Source organism: Prionailurus bengalensis, chromosome D2 (genome assembly GCF_016509475.1).
Source record: "Prionailurus bengalensis isolate Pbe53 chromosome D2, Fcat_Pben_1.1_paternal_pri, whole genome shotgun sequence".
In the NCBI taxonomy this organism is placed as follows: Eukaryota; Metazoa; Chordata; class Mammalia; order Carnivora; family Felidae; genus Prionailurus; species Prionailurus bengalensis.
The window spans coordinates 15,910,180-15,930,165 of NC_057351.1; the positions used below are offsets into that span (position 1 = coordinate 15,910,180).

Below are 19,986 nucleotides of genomic sequence, written 5' to 3' on the forward strand. Positions count from 1 at the left end.
CCCCTTCATTTAAATTTAAATTTTCTTGTCAGTGATGACTGGGCTTCTGGCCTCGGGAACCCAGCAGTCAGTCATTATCCAGTCCCAGAAACCAAAGGAGACCTCCTGCGCTGGGTTGTCTGGCTGAGCAGCCCGTCTGTATGTCCAGCTCTCCGCGCTGAGGCAGTATGCGGTTTCAACAAGCGGGGATTTCTGGTCTGCGACAGTGTGGACACCTGAGAGCCGGCCGAGCTCCCCCCCAGGACTGTGGGACTGGCCGTTGCCCAAGTCGGAATGGCTAAAGCAAGGACGGCGGGATGGGTCGGAGCGGAGGGGGGCGGCCCGAGGTCTGGAAAGCTTGGCTACAAACCCTGTTCTGCGAGAATTGGGCATTTTCGTATTTGGGGGGTGGGATTCCCCCCTTTAACTGTGCCCTGATTAACTGCAGGGTGCGTTACCAGCTGTGTGCAGGTCTGTTGCTAGCGTAAGGGGAGTGATGGTCGTATGGCGTTTCGACTGTTTTCATGAGGTTTGTTAAAATGTTTAAGTCAGAGCTGTGTCTTCACGGCGTTTCATTCTGTTCCTGTTTTAGTGGAATGGCAGCCATCGTAGCAAGCCGGCCCCAACTGTTTGCTCGAAGTCCCTAGAGGTAGTTCCATCTTGCGGCCTCCTCACGGTAAACGTGCTCGGTGCCCCTGCCAGGCTGCGCGTGTCCCACGGGACATTTTCCCTGCAGCAGAGCTCTGGTCGCCCTCGTGAGCACCTGTGGGCTTTGAAATCTCTTGGAGCACATCCCCTAATTTCTGTGGGCCCAGGGGCTTCTTGGACGGTGGGCAGATTCACAGGCAGGGTCTGTGACAGGCAGTCTGCACAGGCAGATTCTAGACCCATTCACAGGCAGGGTCTAGACTCAGGCTGGCTTGTCCGACGGCTGGGGAGAAGGGTGTGAAGTGGACGGCATCACAGCCAGCGGGGTAGGCCCAGGGGAGTTCAGTTCTCTGGGTGTTTGGCCTTTGCCCAAATGAGAGTCCACAAGGAATATCAAGTCCAGGAGACTCTGGAATCACAGAGAGGAATTGTGCCCGTCGGGTGAGGGCTCTGCTTAGCGGACTTAAGGCCGCACTAGCCCAAACTGTGGGGCCCCAAGCAGCTTTGCTCCTCTGGGCCTCCTCCCAAAGGAGGGGGAGCGTAAGATGGGAAAGTGGTCCCCCTCTGGAGCAGCCAGGGGGCGTCAGAGGCCGGGCCGCGCAAGACGAGGTGGCCAGGTGGTGTTGGCACATGGCCTGGCAGCACTTTGACGTGAGCGGCAGGTTGAAGAGCAGAAGACAGGCCAACGGGACCGAGCGTGCGGCCGTGCGGCCCTGTCTACTGGCTGAGGGGGAAGCCGCGGGTGCCTGGATGCAGGGACATTGGGGCCCACGGGATGCCGGGTTACACACGCCAGGGCTCACCATCCCGCTCTATTTCTGGCAGACTTTCCTACAGGCTAGGGCCAAATAACCGGAGAGAGGTGAAGTCGTCTTCTGATGGCAAAAGAGAAGTCAAACCAACAAGATATCTAGGCCGGGAAGCAGGCATTCTGAGGCCTTGTTAGAGGATTACGGTGGATCCTGATGGTCGCTGAGATCACCAACGTCCAGGGTGATGCTTGCTAGTCCCGTGTTTCCCTGGCGTGCTGTAAGATCCTGGAACGTCTTCTGAGTCACTCAGGAACAATTAGCGTTCAGAATGAAGTAAAATTAGATTTTTTTATTACACTTCATACTATTTTTTAGACGATGGTCCGTTTGCAGTAAATACGGTGTCTCATTTATTTGGGGAGTTGGTCAGAAACAGACATTCTTCAGTCTCTGGATGAAGGGAAGTATTTTTGTACTTGACCCTCCTAAAGAACTGGTTCAATAAAATGCGCAATCGTGGCTAGAAAATAGCTTGTGCCCAGCATCTCCTATCCCCACACTCAGGGCACGAATCACTGTGTTCACTGTGCAGTTGTGGTTGACTGTCTGTTCAACTCTAAATTCATCCTAATGCGCAGTGAGGTTACTTCCTACGGGCTGCTTAGATCACCCTGGCAGGTGGCTTCCTACCTTTCTTGGATTGTACGTTGTCATCAGGTAACGTGGATGAGACCGCTTTTATCGCTTTGCTCAAGAGAATTTATCGCTTTGCTCAAGAGAAATGAGTATCGTTTTGCCTTACTTTACGGAGAGTCAGCTGTAAATTTTGATTAAAGGCTCTCTTTTATAGCTCGATAATGAAAGTGAACAGTGTTATGGATTGATGCCTTTAGGAAGCCGGCGATGTCTGATAATCTGTCCGCTTTTGAGGCTCAGATTGCCGGTAGTAAGATCAAGTGCGCTGATTGCGTGAGTGAGGAGTAATTTCTCTTTGGATATAATAAGAAAACTGTAAAAATGGTTCCAGTTTCTCCCCGGCCTTGGGAGAAAGCAAGCCTTTGGCTACTAGCGTGATAAGAGATTGACTGCAAGATAGAGTTACAGCAGGATCTCCTCAATCGCTATCAAAATTCTTTACGGCTTTTGTAGATTTAGCAGATGTTTTCTTTTCGGGATAGCCAAAAACATAGAAATAACTGTAATTGTATAGCCAGAGTTATTTTTATGGAAACAAAACATTATTCTATTTATATACATATATCACAGTTTCCCCTGGGATTCCCTCCTTACCAGACCTTAATTTGGTTTGTGTTTTCATAACAGTCGTTCATATTTTCCTGAATGTTCAAACTAACAACAAAAGAAGCATCAGGAACCAGAGAGGGGAAACTTTAAAGTCGTGGCCTTTTGGGGTTTTTTTTTTTCCCCCCTAACTTAGGAGATGATGCTTCTTATTATATGAAGGGTATAAAATTAGGTATTTCCACGCTTGTATGTTTAAGTAGATGCCTGAACTTGTCTGTCCATTTTGGAAACCTGGTCGATCCCACATGGCCATTCTCTACATTCTGTTTCTTAGGATTCCTGCCGTTTCTCCAGCTGCATTTTGGGGTTTCTGGGTTGTGTGTTTGTAGCATTTTGTGCAGTGACCCTTGCTTCTTCCTCTTTTCGCTTATTTGCTTATGGGAATCGTCCTGGCGTGCTCTCTGTAGTTTTAATCTTACTAGAAGTTAGCATGTCTGATACTCTTTGCCAAGTAATTACATTTCTCCCCCCATTTCAGCTGAGCTTTCAGCACAAGATTGGGATCCTTTACTGCAAAGCAGGCCAGAGCACAGAGGAGGAGATGTATAACAATGAGACGGCGGGACCAGCTTTTGAAGAATTCCTTGATCTTCTGGGCCAGAGAGTCCGGCTGAAAGGATTTAGCAAATACCGAGCTCAGCTAGACAATAAAAGTAAGCTTCATATTTGTGTGTGTGCACAAATCGAATCCTCCAGAGGTAGGCATACCGCATAAATCTAAGTGAGCGATCACATGCCCTCCCGTTCTTGACCCCAGCAGCCGCCTGGCCAAGCTTCTTCGGGATAGAGTTTAGATTTCCTCAGACGAGCAAAGGAGGCACATTTCTCAAGAGGTGTGTGTTTCACACGAGCTCAAAAGGTCAATTCTTTTTTTGTAACACCAGCAGAGAGATTCCCCAGTGCTTCGCGAAAAATCTTTTAATATTTCCTTCTTCCTTTTAGCCTCCCCTCTTCTACCACACCCTTGTTCCAGTATATACCGAGGACGCGCACTGCGTTCGTTTCTGAAAGACAGAATGTTACCGCGTCCGCTCCTGCCGTGGTCTCGGGCCCGTTCTGTTCATTTCTGGTTTCACGATGTTGACTGGGGAATTGAAGCAGTGGTTAAAAACGGATGCGTCCTGTTTCCCAGGGACCTTACCCACGTCCCCTTGAGTGGGGCACACGTTAGCTCTGAGGTGCCGATTTAAAACACAGACTCTCCGCCATCCTGTGATGTGCGCATCTGTCTTGTGTCTCCATTTAGATAATCATGTTCCTTCTGGTCCTCATACATTCTAAATATGTTATCTTCATATTTACGCTGTTCAGTTTTATTGCTATCAGCCTTTAAAATATCAGCCAGAGTAATTATGTGTATTTTGGACAATTTTCCTTATTATCAGGCAATTAACCGCTTGCTCTTTTAATAAAAGATGAGCAGTGGGGCGCCTGGGTGGCTCAGTCGGTGAAGGGTCTGACTTCGGCTCAGGTCATGATCTCGTGGTTCGTGAGTTCAAGCCCCGTGTCAAGCTCTGTGCTGACAGCCCAGAGCCTGGTGCCTGCTTTGGATTCTGTGTCTCCCTCTCTCTCTCTCTCTCTCTCTCTCTCTCTCTCTGCCCCTCCCCTGCTTGCACTCTGTCTCTCACTTTCTCTCTTAAAAATAAACATTAAATAAATAAACAAACAAACACGAGCAGGTAGTTTCTACAATTGGAGGATGTGGGAGAGCACACAACCCAGTCCTAGTAGGGGTAGTGAAGTGAGGCCTTTCCCCGTGGGAGCATCCGTGCAAGGCCATCTGAGGTTCCACGACTCTGTGTCCCCAGTGTCCGTCACCTTGGGACCCTCACTGATTCTTGTCTACATCAGGGTGGTGCTGGGTCTTTGTATACCTATCAGTCAGATCCGGCTTTTTCTCTTGTTTTTTTTGGAAGTTAAGTTTAGAACATGGATGATAAGACCTGGAAAGACAGTGTTAACTCGTACGCGGGCCCCTGTGTGTCCTTCACACATGCGAGGGCTGGAGTTTGACTGTTGTTTTGAATGCCTATTGCTCATGCCTCAGATCTGTAAAGACTGTAGAATAATTTGTGACACCCACTGTGAATATCCACATATTTTAAGAAAAATCGGTGAGACCTTGCTGGACTTTTCTTCTTTTTTCTTGGCCAACTCCCTTGCATGCAAACCACCACCCACCCCCTAGAGGTGCGGGCATGCTGCCCTTAGGGATATCCTTCCTGGAAAGTCACTGCTGATGTGGATCCATTATCATGAATGCCTATCATCTTTCTTCAGCGGGGTGGATTGAGGAAACGCTGTAAGACCTTCTGATCCATCCATTCTGTAACACTGCAACACAGATAATGTGAATGTTTCCCTACGTGTAAGAATGGACATCAGCTTTAAATTTTTATGACCTAGGAGATGTCCTTGTTACATCACAGATGTAGCACTAAGCACCTTTGCGCAGGGAAATGATAATGTAAGAATGAGATTTTGATGCATTGATTCTCATAATCAACAAATCCAAGTTATTTTTATGAGTAAGGCGTTCCGGGAGATGTGAGGTCTAAGACATCCCTTTAGTAAAGAGGAAGTTTCTAAGAATTACATTTCATGAAATGCTCAGATAAAATGTCGTCTTTCATGGAACACACACAAAAAATCTTCCTTTTTAAGTTTATGGGAGTTGGAGCTTTCACTCTGTCCTCCCTCTTCGGATCTGGGCCACAACCAAATGGAGAGTGTTGGGCTGGAGTATCTGGGATGTCCTTTCTGGCTTTGAAATGGGTTCTTTCTGTCTCAGGTACAAAGTGAAACGCAGTAGGATCACATGATCATGAGCCACTAAGATGCTCTCTGCTCACCAGAGTACAGACCCCACCAGAGTACAGACCCCAGGCCGTGGGCAGCCCAGCCCTTTCCAGTCTGGATGCAGAGAATGATGAAACTGGGGTCTGCCATGATGGCCTGCCGCTCTTGCCCAATAGAAATATTTGCAGCAGATCCTCAAACAAGCTCATCTGTTTACCTTCTCCATTACCATACTGATATTTATGATGAAAACTTGCAGAATATATAATTTCAGAAGGCCATCTTATAGTACTGTTTGGGATAGACTAATGATGATCTTTTTTTTTTTTAATTTTAGAGAAAGTGGAGAGAGAGAGTGTGAGTAGGGCAAAGGGGCAAAGGGGAGGGGAGAGAGAGAGAGAGAGAGAGAGAGAGAGAGAATCCCAAGCAGGCTCCACGCTCAGCACAGAGCCCGATGCGGAGCTCGATCCCATGACCCTGGGATCATGACCTGAGCCGAAATCAAGAGTCAGATGCTCGACTGACTGAGCCACCAGGCGCCCCAGTGATCATATTTTTAAAAGTGTTTTCCCCCCAAAATGCATTTTTCTTCCTTCACTGCAATTTCCTGAAGCTGAAACCTGTTGTCTAGACTACTAACTACCTATAAGGATGTCTCTAACTGAATTTTAACCATCTGAATAGCAGTGTGTTGTGATGGGAGTCATTGAATGTGCTGGGTTATCTCATCCCCTGGCCTTCATGTTGTTATTAGCCAGTCAGTTCTTCATAAAAGAAGACAGTCATTGCTCCCTTATGACCGTGCTTGCTCACTTCCAAAGCCACATTCTTTAGCCAAGACAGTTGGAATGGAACGTTACTTTCCATGAAGTCCTATGAAAAGTAACAGATGTGTGTTTAATACGTAGTTAAAAGAGAAAATTGCTTTATTGGGGACCAGAAATATACAGCTTATTAGAGAAATATCCTCTCTTACCATCTGCAAGTTGATTTGTCAGTATCCGTATGTAAACATTTTAAATTCTTCCCTTTTTCCATTCACTTGCCTTCTGTGAGTACCTCCTCAGACTCTGCAAAACTGTATGTGATGCTTTTTCTAGAAAAACTTTCAGGGCTGCTTCTGAGTCAGAATGAATATTCAAAAAAAAAAAACTGCAGGCTTCAGGAAGAAAATCATAAAGGCCCACGAATGCTAGATATATTCATGTCTTTAAAGTAAATTAAAATATTTAGATTAAGAAAAAAAAGTTAACCCAAGGTGATTACCTAGATCTTCCCCAACAAACACAATGAAATAAACTTCGTTTTAAATGACCCCGAATAGCATTGTTTCTTGTTTATAAGGTAGAAACATAAACCTATATGTTGGCCAAAGATTGAAAAAGGCGGCCCCGAATTCTGTTTACATCTTATTTTCCATGTATCTTTTTGTCTTTATTTATCCATATTCAAAGTGGTTCGAAACTACACTGTGAAATTATGACTTAAGTGTTTTACAGTCACTGTGTTGGTTCAGGTTCCTGACACTCTGCGTCTGTGATCATCTATTGCTAATACAGATGGATTTTGAGTTTGCAAAGAATCATTCTGCTTTTCAGAAGGTGAATAGCTGTATGATTAAGACGGGTTCGGATGTCATGGTTTCTAACATGTGTCAGTGCAAAATATACAGTAAGAGACCACCTTCATTCTCTGCCGTCTTAATCATAGGACTTCATCGTTACATTGCCTGTTGAAAAGAGAAGAAAATTAATTACATCATTCAGGGAAAGAAACCCTGAACATTATTTTGTTCTCATTTCCATATTAACTCAGTCCCATTTCATTTTTTTGAGTTCTGGAAGATCAGGTGCCCAAGAATCATGCAAGAATTACCGTAAACACACACACACACACACACACACACACACACACACACACACACCCAAGTGGGGCAGGGTGGCTGTTAGACACGGGTTAGAAGTGGCAGGAACAGCATGCAGCGAGAGGGCAGAGTGGCCACCCAGGACACTTGTGGTTTGTGCTTGGGTGGTTTGTTGCTTGCAATTGAATTGCTTTTGGCAAAACGACCTTCTAAGTGTCACATCGCTGGCTTTTGCACTTGCCTGGCTTATTTTTGTCATCATCCTCTGTTTTTAGCTGATTCTACAGGAACTCACTCCCTCTACACGACGTACAAAGACTATGAAGTCATGTTCCACGTGTCCACCATGCTTCCCCACATGCCCAACAACAGACAGCAGGTAGGTCCGCCCTCCTCTTTCCGGATCTCAGGTCAGCCCACTGAGGGGCTTCATGTCGTGAGAATTTGCAAAGAATCACGTGCGGGGGGCGGGGGGCAGACTCTTGAATGGCGTTAATCATCTTTGGCTCTTTTATCATCGGGAAGTATTTGGCCTTTAAACCGGAGTATTTCTGCATAAGTTATATTGCACTTTTTCCTCATAAAACTTGGAAACTCTTCTGCACACACCTTTATTGCTCGCTAGGCAAAATCTTAATGGAAACTCGTGTCGGCTGTGTTCGTTATAAGTGAGCGAGCTGGGTAAGTAACCTGAGCCCGGGTTTCTGCGTGTGGGTGGATAACTTACTTACAGAAAATACTGAAAGGACGGATCTTACAACTTATTGGTGACACGATTCCATTTGAGTGATTTGATTGTATTTGGTTAAATCGGGAGTTGAAACAAAGTTTGGTTTCATGCTTAGGCAGTTTATTTCTGACGTCACGTAACCACACTCCTTTGCTGTAAATACATTGATGTACCAGGGACTGCGTAGGAATTGCTCACTAAGTATATGTTCAATGAATGAAACTTGATTGCAGCAGAGACGTTTTCTTTTTCTTTTTTTTTTTTTTGAATGCTTGTAAAACACATGAAGGTAGTCAAAACACACATCTTGCACAGAAACCACTTGCACTGTCCCGATCACTAATTGCAAGAACCACCTTAGATCCGACAGCCGGGCCGAGAAGGCAGGCCCCTGATTTCAGCCCAGCACTTTGCAGCAGGGACGGCTCCTCTTTGACTTTTCCTTCTCGTTGCTAGCTGGGTTTTCTGGCCACTTGCCTCATGCTTCACCTCAATCCCTTGTCCTTCCTGAATGATCTGAAGTGTTTCCCAATAATCAGATTCCTTCCCACCACCATCAGAAGATCTTTCTTTCGATCACATATCTGTACGTGTTTTTAAGAGACAAGAGTTACAATCCCTGGACCACACGTATGTATGTATCGATGTTTTAACCTAAAGGATTTCTAGCTCTCGGAAAAAACAGTTACCTGGAATAATGCCACACGGATTCACTTGATATTAAGAAGCTTAATTTAGAGCAGTGCAGTTGCCCAGAAGATACTTGCGAACCATTCAGGAATTAAACTCCGTGTGAGTTGTTGCTCGGAAAACCGAGCAGGCCAAGAAATCTGTCAGTACGTTAGCCAAAGTAGAGCCAATGCCTTTTGACCCCGGTCATCGACTGTTCAAACCACAAAGCCCCTTCCAGCTCCCTAATTACTTGAGCCATCGGACTCCAAACTGGATTGGCCTCATCATTTCCCATCTGGCAGCCTCTGGAATCTGAAGTCTGCTGGGCTTTGCTGTTTGTTAGCAGAACTCGAACCAGGCTTTCCCTGCCCCCTTTCTGTTGTGTGGTATTTGAAATCTGGGTTTATGAGTTCTCCGTACCTGACTTTTTCACTGAAACTATCCTTAAAGCCCTATACACACAGAAAAGTAGATGGAGGGATGGGGGTTGGGGAGTGGGGGACAGAGGAGGGGGCGTATAAAGTTCCCAAACTGGAAATTAAAAAAAAAAAAAAAAAACCAAGCAAACCTGTAAATTAATACTGCACATTACAGACTCCGTAGCTTAAAGACTTCTTTAAGCTTCCCTGTTACCTCTTTGAGTTTTTTTGTTGTTGCTGTTTTTATTTTTGTAACTTGAGTGAGAATCCATGACATCGGGTCATTATGCTGATGGTAGAAAACTGTAAAATTGTTTTGCTTTTTTAACCGTTCTTACTGTGTCTGGAATCCGTATGATCCTCAGTGTGGTCCACTGGGAAATCTGTGCACTAACCGCTGTGTGGGCAAGTATTCATAATCTAAAGGGGATGGTGAAGAGTGGAGATAAGGGTCAGTGGACGTATGCCGAATTCGCCACACCCAGCCACTTGCCTTGTGGCTTTGCGTGAGGTCTTAGCCTCTCGGGAAATTCGATAATTGTATAAGGGGGACGTGGTTCAGATGGCAGGTGGTGGCTGCTTGGAGCACTGTGTCGAGAAGGGTTCTGGGGGGCAGCACCTAGGCTCAGAGGGAAAGAACGTTGGATTTTAAATTTTGTTTAATGTTTTATTTATTTGTGAGAGCACGAGCAGGGAGGGGCAGAGAGAGAGGGGGAGACACAGAACCCGAAGCAGGCTCCAGGCTCCCAGCTGTCAGCACAGAGCCCGATGCGGGGCTTGAACTCACAGACCGTGAAACCACGACCTGAGCCGAAGTTGGATGCTTAACCGACTGAGCCACCAGGTGCCCCAAGAACGTTGTGTTTTAGAGATATTTCCCACGGGTTTGGCAGTGGGGAGGTGGGGCACACATGATATTTGGACTAGATGGTACACAGCGTTTCCCTCTTACTGTCAGATTTCTGTGACTCTAGGGTCCTCTTTGAGGCTTCCTGCTTCTAGGTGGAAAAACAGCTTCAGCAGAGATAGGTGGTTGTTACGAGCAGGAATTCTGGGGCCACACTACCTGGATTGGAATCCCAGCTCCTCGCTTTGGGACCTTGGGCAAAATTTTCTCTGCTGTAGTTTCCTTTATCCCTGAATACGGGGGCTTTGATCTCATTTCTTCACTGAGGTGTCCCTGTGCGCCCAGAACCATACCCAGAACGTGGTAAGCGGCCAGTAAATATTTGTTCAGTGAATGAATGAACCTTTCGTGGATGGTGACTGGAATTAGACAAGCTCCTACATACAAAGCACTTCGTAGTGCCCGGCACAGCGTGTGTTCGATTAAGTTTCAGTTGACCGTTTTTCACCATTTATTAGATAATAAAGCACAAGTATTTTAAATGACTTAATTTGCATTTTATTTTCCTATTCCCAGGCGTAGGGATCTGTCACGAACCCCCTAAGGCCTGGAGTTGAGAAAGTAAGGGGCTAACTTACCAAGAGTCTCAGAAGATTATTTTTACTTTGGCATGTAGTATTTTGCTCATCCTGGGTTGTTACCAGAATATTCTGTCTGTAGATAAAAATGATGGCACCGTGTAGTCTTGGCACATGTACTTCCCAGATTTGTTCTGGGTTGTACCAGCTCCCTCCGCGTCCCCCACCCACCCACCCACCCATGCCTACAGATTATGTTAATACCAGGAGTAGAAATGTCTGAAACGACCAGCTGGGCTCATGAGTGCAGTTTGAGGCCACAGAACCTAGCACTTAGCTGGCCTGTACATGAATTGTGCCTGGAACTTTGGCCTCATTAGCACCATGGTATTTGTGACTATTTAACTGGCCCAGACTCGTCCACATCAGATATAATTTCTTGTGTTTGTTCTTGTAATAAATCAAGCTGAACGCTGATTGCAGGACGCATTAAAAGTCTTTAGAGAGTTTACCCCTGTTGCAAAAGAGTTTGGTGTTTGGAATGCAGGACTCTTACAAAGAAAACCTAGCCAGCCCCAGGGAATGATAAGAAAGCCTGCTCTTGGAGTGGTTTCCTCTCTTCCCTGAAGACCCCTCCTTCTCTCTGGGTCAGTCTGGCACCCAGGTCTCTTCCCAGGGCTGACACCCCTGCTTGCTTCCCCGTCTGCTTGTCCTGTAGACAGATCATGGGTCGGCTGTCATGGGATGTTATCAGTGGAAAGAAGTCCACAAATGAGTTTCAGTCCTCACTTTGGCAGACAGACCTTTTCTTCAGTCTAAGTACATAAAATGGAGGAAGGGAGCATGGTGCCTGGCACATCGTCAATTATTATTTTTTGAAATGCACGCGTCAATGGTAAACTGCTCTGCTTGGAAGAGGTGTCCGAGCCCCTTGGATACCTAAGGAATAAGGCCAAGCTCCTAGGTCTCTGAGATTCCGTTTGAAGAATACTGGTGTTAGACTAGGGACGGACTTGACCTCGACAGAGGTCATGGAGACACAGCTTGTTAGGTTTGAGCCAGGCTGCAACCCTTTCTCCATATAATTTGGATAAATGGCCAGCCTGCCTTGAGGGGTTTGTGCACGCACTTCTGTAAGTCCTAATTGGAACTGTTAAGGAACCGTTCACATGCAGGAGGAATCTACCTCATTAAGTGCTATACGAACCGGTCCTGACTGCAGTTGGGTTCACGTATAAATCATAATATGGAATCTTTTGGAAGAATAAAATGCCTATGCAGCATTCCACGATTAGATTTATCCCCAGGCCCTAAATAGCAATGTGTACTTACACCAGACAGTAAGAACGATTGCTTACAATAGGGTTGGTAGGACCCAGTATCAGAAATAGTTGTGTCTTCGGGACGCCTGGGTGGCTCAGTCGGTTAGGCGACCGACTTTGGCTCAGGTCATGATCTCGCGGTTTGTGGGTTCGAGCCCCGCGTCGGGCTCTGTGCTGACAGCTCAGAGCCTGGAGCCTGTTTCGGATTCTGTGTCTCCCCCTCTCTCTACCCCTCCCCTGCTCACGCTCTATGTCTCTCTGTCTCTCCATAATAAATAAACGTTAAAAAAATTTAAAAAAAAAGAAATAGTTGTATCTTCATATTCCTCCCCTTATCTTCACTTTATTTTTTTTTTTAATTTTTTAAATTGTTTTTTTTTAATGTTTATTTATTTTTGAGACAAGAGAGACAGAGCATGAACGGGGGAGGGGCAGAGAAAAAGGGAGACACAGAATCTGAAGCAGGCTCCAAGCCCTGAGCTGTCAGCACAGAGCCTGACGCAGGGCTCGAACCCAGGGACTGTGAGATCATGACCTGAGCTGAAGTCGGACGCTCAACCGACTGAGCCACCCAGGCGCCCCAACCTCTTATCTTCACTTTAAAAATCCACATTCTTGGTTAATTTTGTTTCTCTGTTTGCAGAATATTCCGCCTTGCTTGCTCAACTGGTTTGTCCATTTGCTTTTCCTATTGGTAAAATTGTTTTATATAATGTTTTGCAGTAAATAGTTTATGCAGTATTTTTATATCGGTTGTATAACGTGTATCAGTGATGAATTTTCAAAACTGTAGTTGAATTCGATACGATCTTGCTGATCTAAGAGTGGTTAGTTGCCCTGGTGTTCACTTTTTTGTGTGTGGGGAGCAGTGGGCAAGGCCCTCCGTCCCTGGATACAGATCTTTTGTATTTATGCGGTCATGTGCATAGGTTTCCTCCTCTTTCTTATTATACTACTGTTCTACATTCCTGTTTCTACTTTCCACAGGAAACTCTAGATGTCTCCTAAAAATCAAAACAAAATTCTAACCGCTGGTGTTGAGTCTTGAGTATAGAGTACGTGAGGGTGTGTGTGCATGCATGTGTGTGTGGGTGTTGTATGAACACATGCAAAATTAGGAAGGTGTCTGAAGCGGGAGAAGCTAGCCCTTCGTGTGAGGGGGAGAAACTTCCCACACAAGAGGGTAGCAAGTGTAAAGTCCCTGTGGCAGAAACAAGCTGGGTTGTTGGAGGGATGAGGTAGCTATCTGGGAGGGGAAAAGGGGTGCGTGATAAGGTCAGAGAGTGGGAAGGGTGGGGTCAGAGGACTCTTGGTCAACCCTGTTCCTAATGATGGGACATGAGATTCCAATCCAAGGACTGAGACCCAGAACTTGTGATTGGTTTTCACAGGGATACATGTCATTTTTTGCTCCGTTCTGGGCTCATCTCTTTGAATTTCAGAACGTAAACTGTAATCATTTAATGGTGCAGTTTTCTCTTTGAAATCATGCTGATTTTCACATCTTTGCTTCTTCAGACTGGAGTCTCTCTCTGGAGATCGGCCTTTTCCAGTTTCAAATTAAATTTTTCTCTTCGCTAATTCTGACTCTCAGAGACTTCTGAACCACATCCCAATTGCATTTCTTTCACATTGTACAGCCTGCTTCCCACTCCCCTCCAGAATTAGGTGCAGAATGCTTCTTCTTACTATGCTTAAAAAATATATATATATCAAAAAACGAACCTGTTTGCACAGAGGCCAGTAGATCTGACTTAACTTTCTGCCACCCTTGACCAAGGTGTGGCTACTGGACCATTGTTTGCACTTGCTTTTAATTGTTGCCCCAAGTTAAAACCGGTCCTGTGAGGCCGTGAAGGCTGGTGATGGGATTGAGCATAAACCCTAAGGTTCCTATTTCTGCAGCATCTGGATGCTTTTTGCTATGGAACTGGGTGAAGAGTCACATTTCACTCTAATTGTCCTGTTTCACTGCTTGAATGAAGCATTGGGCATTTCATAGGATTGTGTGAATCTAACACAATATGTTTTTAATAAAAGATCTTTTTTTAATAAGTTTATTTTGAGAGAGTGAGCACAAGTGGGGGAGGGGCAGAGAGCGGGGGAGAGAGAGGGGATCCCAAACAGACTCCCGCACCATCAGTGCCGAGCCTGACGCGGGGCTCAAACCCACAAACCATGAGATCATGACCTGAGCCGAAACCGCCAGTCAGACGCTCAACTGACTGAGCCACCCAGGCGCCCCTATCTAACACAATATTTATTAACTCAGTCTTGCAGTCGAAGACACGAAGGCGGTCCTCTTGGCACTGAAAAGTGCTTCACACGTTCAAAGGAGCAGTTAAGGCTAGAAGGCATCGGTCCTGCATTCCTGAGACAAATCGTGCCGTAGGGGGTCTTGGTCACCCATGGGTTTGCCTTCATATCTTGCTGGATTGCCACACTCTTTCCCCTTTCCGTTCCGGACTCTGATCGCACAGAATTTCACTGACCAATGAGAAGACAAACAGAAGTAACAACTGAAGAAAACGGTTTTCCTTTATATAAGAAGTTTGAAAAATTACTTAAGGTTATTTAATGTTTGACAAGATCCTGGAAAACAGTGAATATTTCTGTTACCCTTCCAGATGTTCTATTTCTTTTAGCCTCTAAACAAATTCAGGCATCCTGTTAATAGGCAAGGTGTTAATTTATTTTATTTTATTTTATTCTCTTGCAAAGAGCTTCAGATTTTACTTTGCTGAGGACTCTCCTTTTTCCCCCACCCGGCCAAACAGTTTACTGTCTCACCAAGTACATTTTGCAACCGTGGTTAAATTAACCAGACTTTTACTTGTTTTTTTTTTTTTTTTAATGTTTATTTATTTTTGAGAGCGAGAAACAGAGTGCGAGCAGAGGAGGGGAAGAGAGAGAGAGGGAGACACAGAATCCAAAGCAGGCTCCAGGCTGTGAGCTGTCAGCACAGAGCCCGACACGGGGCTCGAACTCACCAACCGCGAGATCATGACCTCAGCCAAAGCCGGACGCTTAACCAACTGAGCCACCCAGGCGCCCCTTAACTAGACTTTTAAAAACATTTTTGGCCCTGTTACAGAGCCAAAGAATGTGCTTAGGAAGGGACATGTTGTCAAGGGAACCAGCCCTGAAGTTGGGCTTTCCATGTTCATGTGGTGTGAAGTGTAGAATTGGACCCAGTCTTCCCTTTGCTCGAGGAGAAAATAGACGGGAGTAGCTGCCCAGTTTGCTGTTGCTCCCGCAGCAGAGCGAGGAGGCACCGACTAATGAGTTCGTGCCTGATTAATTTGAGAGGGCTGGCCAAGGTCAAGTTCAACGCAGCAGCCCCACAGGCAGGAAGGGCTACAGAATTCACTCTGTGGCCTTGGCCATCGTGACCGCCATCTTTCTGTCAATCTGAGAACTCTTGTGTTTCAAGGATATCGAGTAAAGTATGGTGTGAGCTGGGGCGCCGGGTGGCTCAGTCGGTTGAGCACCCGACTCTCGGTTTCAGCTCTGGTCATGACTTCCCAGTATGTGAGTTTGAGCCCCATATCGGGCTCTGTGGAGCTCAGAGCCTGCTTGGGATTCTCTCTCTCTCCTTTTCTCTCTCTCTGCCCCTCCCCCAGTTCTCTCTCTCTCTCTCTCTCTCTAGATAAATGAATAAACTTAGAAAAAAAATGTTTTAAAAGTATGGTGTCAGCTGTTGTGTGTCACATTCAGCCAGTCTGGTGCACACGATGTTAGGTATTTAAGATCGTTCTTTTAATCGTTTCATTTGTTCCTGATTTCCCTGTTTGTCCTATTATAGTAGCTATGAATCCTGTATTTCAGTCATTGTGGAGATGAGGGAAGAACATCTTAAGCTAGTGCAATTTTCAGCTATTGATGTTTGGTTTAGAGAGTTCTCCTTCCTTCCATTTTCTTTTCCTTACGTGAAACGCTTATTGTGGTTCTCGTCTGTGTCCATCTGTAGTATGGGTAAATAACCACACACCGTGTAGGACCTAGTTTGCTACAGATTTTTTTCACGTGCGCCCCAAATGGCACATTTTAACTTACTTTGCAAACATTTTTAAAACTACAGATGGTCCATTGGGTCTGTGTTAAAATATATTCGTGTATGTTTCAATACTTGACCCAGACAGTAAGGTGGGCTTTTTTGTGCCTATGACTTTAGCCAGGCTGATTTAACTGGGAGTTTTTCAGCATGTGACTCGGTCATTTAACTGGCATGTAGAGAACTCGGGAAGAAGGAACATTTGAACGTTTCGTCCCCATGCTCCCAGACCTTTTATCGTGCTAAATCACAAGTCAGGGGCCTGACAGTGAAACCCTTTTTGTGTCTGGGCTTCAAAGGCTTTAAGAGTTGAACTTAATGCTCTTTACAGTGAGGTATGTTCTATAGGTGCCAAATAAATTTAAGAGCAAGCTCGTTGTCTTTATTATTGCTAGTAAAGAGAGATTTACTACCTGAGATTATCTCATTCCCGCAGTGACATCACCAACTCCTATAAAGATTATTGTATCTATTAAAACTGAAGATCACAAACTTTGTGAGCACAGATGCTATGGTTTTACTTGCATAAACTTAGAGAGGGCTTTTGTGTATGGATTTATCGACATACATTCAAAGGTGTGATCCCAGTTTTATTGCAGAGTGTTATGTGGCTGTGATCGCTTATCTCTATCACCCATTTGTTCACTCAGCAAATGTGTACTGGGTGTCGGCTATGTCCTGGACAGGCCATTAGAAACTAGGAAATCAGAAGTCTACGAGACAGGTCTCCTGCCCTTCTGGACATTATGACCTGATGCACAAGTCAGTCAACAGCACAGACGATGGCAACTAATGTACTAGAAATCGGCCTGGGCATCAGTCAGGGTGGCGTGCCAAGGTAGGCTTGTCAAGAAAGTTCCTTTCAGGTGAGGTGATACCTAACGAGAGCCCTAACTGAGTTGTCTAGGAGAAACTGGGGGTGGAAGGGAACGTTCTAGGCAAAAGGAACATCAAAAATGAAATTGCTGTTAAAATGTTACTGCTCTGGGGGCTCCTGGGTGACTTGTTTGGTTAAGTGTCAGACTCTTGGTTTCGGCTCAGATCATGATCTCACGGTTCATGGGTTCGAGCCCCACATAGGGCTCTGTGCCTACTTGGGACTCTCTCTCTCCTCCTCTCTCTCTCTTTTTCTCTCCGCCCCCTCTCCCCCCCACCCCCCAACCTCCACTTACGTATGTTGTCTCTCTCTCTCTCTCAAAATAAATAAAGAAACTTAAAAACAATAGACTGTTACTGCTCTGGGTTTCCTTCTCTCCTGCCACGTTTGTAATTTATAAGATTATACCCCATTGCATTTTCCAGCCATTAATCTGGTAGAATTCTGTGTTTTCGAATTATATTTGAAAGGTTAGATTTCAGTTCATTAGTTTGAATATATTAGCCACCAAAATAATAGTGTTGCAGAAATGCATGTGGAGACACAGGCTTAGGCCCTAACACACCGGTGTAGGGCTTTTAGCAAATCATTACCCTCTCTCGGACTGTCTCCTTACTGTAAGTTGAAGAACTTAACATTAAAAAATCCCTGAAAGTTTCTGAGCTCTCGTGTGCTATTATTTTAGGGTAGGAAAGATCCAAGGTGAAAAGGAGAGGGAACGCAAGTTGAATTTTAAGGTAAAGGAATAACTTGGTTAGGCCTTTTTTTTTTTTTTCCTAGACGTTCCGGACGCAGCCCATTTGGTTCTTCCTGTGTCATACTGAGGAGCGCTAGCTCCCAGAGAGTGACTCTGGCTTTGCGAATCACTGCTTTGACACAAAGATGAGGGGCGCCTGGGGGGCTCAGTCGGTTAAGCATCCGACTTCAGCTCAGGTCGTGATCTCACGGTTCGTGGGCTCAAGCCCCGCGTCGGGCTCCGGTGCCGACAGCTCAGAGCCTGGAGCCTGTGTCGGATTCTGTGTCTCCCTCTCTGCCCCTCCCCCCTCGCACGCTGTCTCTCTCGCTCAAAAATAAACATTAAAAAAAATTTTGTTTTGATGGAAAGACGAGTGAGTTGTGTATTTCTACACATCGGGTTTTTACAGAAAACCGTGGTGGTAACTCTATGTGTTCGCTTTCTTGACCGCAGCTTCTGAGGAAAAGGCATATCGGAAATGACATTGTGACCATTGTCTTCCAAGAACCCGGAGCACTTCCTTTTACTCCACGAAGCATCCGGTCTCACTTTCAGCACGTCTTTGTCATAGTCAAAGTGCACAATCCGTGTACCGAAAACGTGTGTTACAGGTGAGTCTGCTATCCCTGATGCTTTATTCCGCGGGGTCTATTTCAACAGAACACCTTCTCCTGAAATATCTTTGTTTTGCAATTATTATCTCTAACCCCATAATTATCCTTTTTCCTTTTTCTAATTATATTTCCACTGTCTTCACTCAGGTAGTTTCTGTAAGAAATAATTGCCTCTTTTCCTGCTTTGAAAAATGAAATGCCTGAGCGTTCAACATTGTAGATTACACATTTCCTCAATTTCCCCTTAAAAACCGCATCCAGACCCTGCCGGAACCATAGCTTAATTAATCCCAGCCTCAGAGGTGGATGGCGTGGCCATTTCGGCTCTTTGCTAGCAGAAGTAGTTACTGCAGGGCTAAAACATTTCTTCTCCTCCGAGATCTTGGAAACACTCCCTCCCCCAGGGTGCCTGAGTCCAGGAATTGGCGCTTGCTTTGGTGATTTCAAAGGGCCATACGCGTGCGGCGCCCGGGTGGCTCAGATGGTTAGGCATCTGACTCTTGATTTTGGCTCAGGTCATGATCTCATGGCTTGTGAGTTCGAGCCCCATGTCAGGCTCTGCGCTGACAGCACAGAGCCTGCTTTGGATTCTCTCTCTCTATCTGTCCCTCCCCTGCTTGTGCACTCGCTCGCTCGCTCACTCTCTCTCTCTCAAAAATAAGTAAATAAACCTTTAAAAAAAAAAAAAAAGGCCATACGTGTGCCCCAGAATCCCGAGCCTGTTTCTGACTATCCCTCCCCGAAGACTCGTGTACAAAGTAGTTACCGCTGGAAGATTTGGGGGTGTTGGTAAAAGAGTGGCTCTCTGACCTGAGTTTAGAACCCAGCCCCGCTGTTCGCGGTACTTTGTACGCACTGTTTTACCTTTAATTCCTTCCCTTAAAGTGGAGGATAATAGTACCTACATCCGCTTATAGAAGAAGCAGAAATTATGCAGAATGCCACCGAGAGTTCCTGGCACTCCCCAGAGGTTATTTCCCGTTTTCATCCTAAAACAATAAGTGCTGGGCCGCTGGGCCGAGGGCAGGGTGCCTGTGTGTGTGCCGGCCCGGGGTGGGGAGACCCTGAAGACTGTGAAGGGTGCTCTCCTAAAGGCAGAGAAGCTGGCCTGGGTGTTAGCTGTTGCCGGTACACGTCCCCGCCCCACGCCCAGCCCAGAGGAGCACAAGAGTCCGTAAGCTGGTAGTTCTCAGCCCGCGTGGTGCCTCACGGTCAGCTTGTTAAGTGTGGAAATTCTCTGGCCCTACCGTGCAGTTTGCGAGTCCCAGACACCTGGGATGGACTTGAGCACACACACACCCCCACACACACCCCGGTGATTCTTACTCACATCCGAGAAAAATGATGTTTTTAAAAAAGCATAACCTCCGTTCTGTCTAGAGGATTGTTTAAAACCAATAATGTTGGTACAGACATGATAAATTGGATTATTCTTCTGAGATCTCACCCAATGAATGGTTATTTGAAGAATAACCTCAAAGGAACCTTCCTAATGGGTTGGAAACTTTTTTTTAAATATTTGTTTATTATTGAGAGACAGAGAAAACATGAGCATGGGAGGGACAGAGAGAGGGGGAGACACAGCATCCGAAGCAGGCTCCAGGCTCCAAGCTGTCAGCACAGAGCCCAACGCGGGGCTCGAACCCACAAACCCACGACCTGAGCCGAAGTCAGACGCTTAACCGACTGAGCCACCCAGGTGCCCCACATGGGTTAGAAACTTAAGCCTACAGCTTTATGGAATTTGGTGTTATCTTATTGGCTGCTCTTTTTAGGTCAAGTCAAGTATT

At 45.8% G+C, this 19,986-nt stretch overlaps 1 protein-coding gene across 5 annotated transcripts in view; it reads left to right on the forward strand.

Annotated features, from left to right (window-relative positions):
* Positions 1-19,986, forward strand: part of SIPA1L2 (signal induced proliferation associated 1 like 2) — a 224,439-nt gene that overhangs the window by 139,653 nt on the left and 64,800 nt on the right. For all 5 annotated transcript variants that reach the window (XM_043596300.1, XM_043596303.1, XM_043596301.1 and 2 more), the window contains exons 6-8: positions 3,163-3,337; positions 7,623-7,726; positions 18,036-18,193. In XM_043596300.1, the coding sequence (XP_043452235.1) occupies positions 3,163-3,337; positions 7,623-7,726; positions 18,036-18,193 (437 nt within the window). The remainder of the gene's footprint in view (positions 1-3,162; positions 3,338-7,622; positions 7,727-18,035; positions 18,194-19,986) is intronic.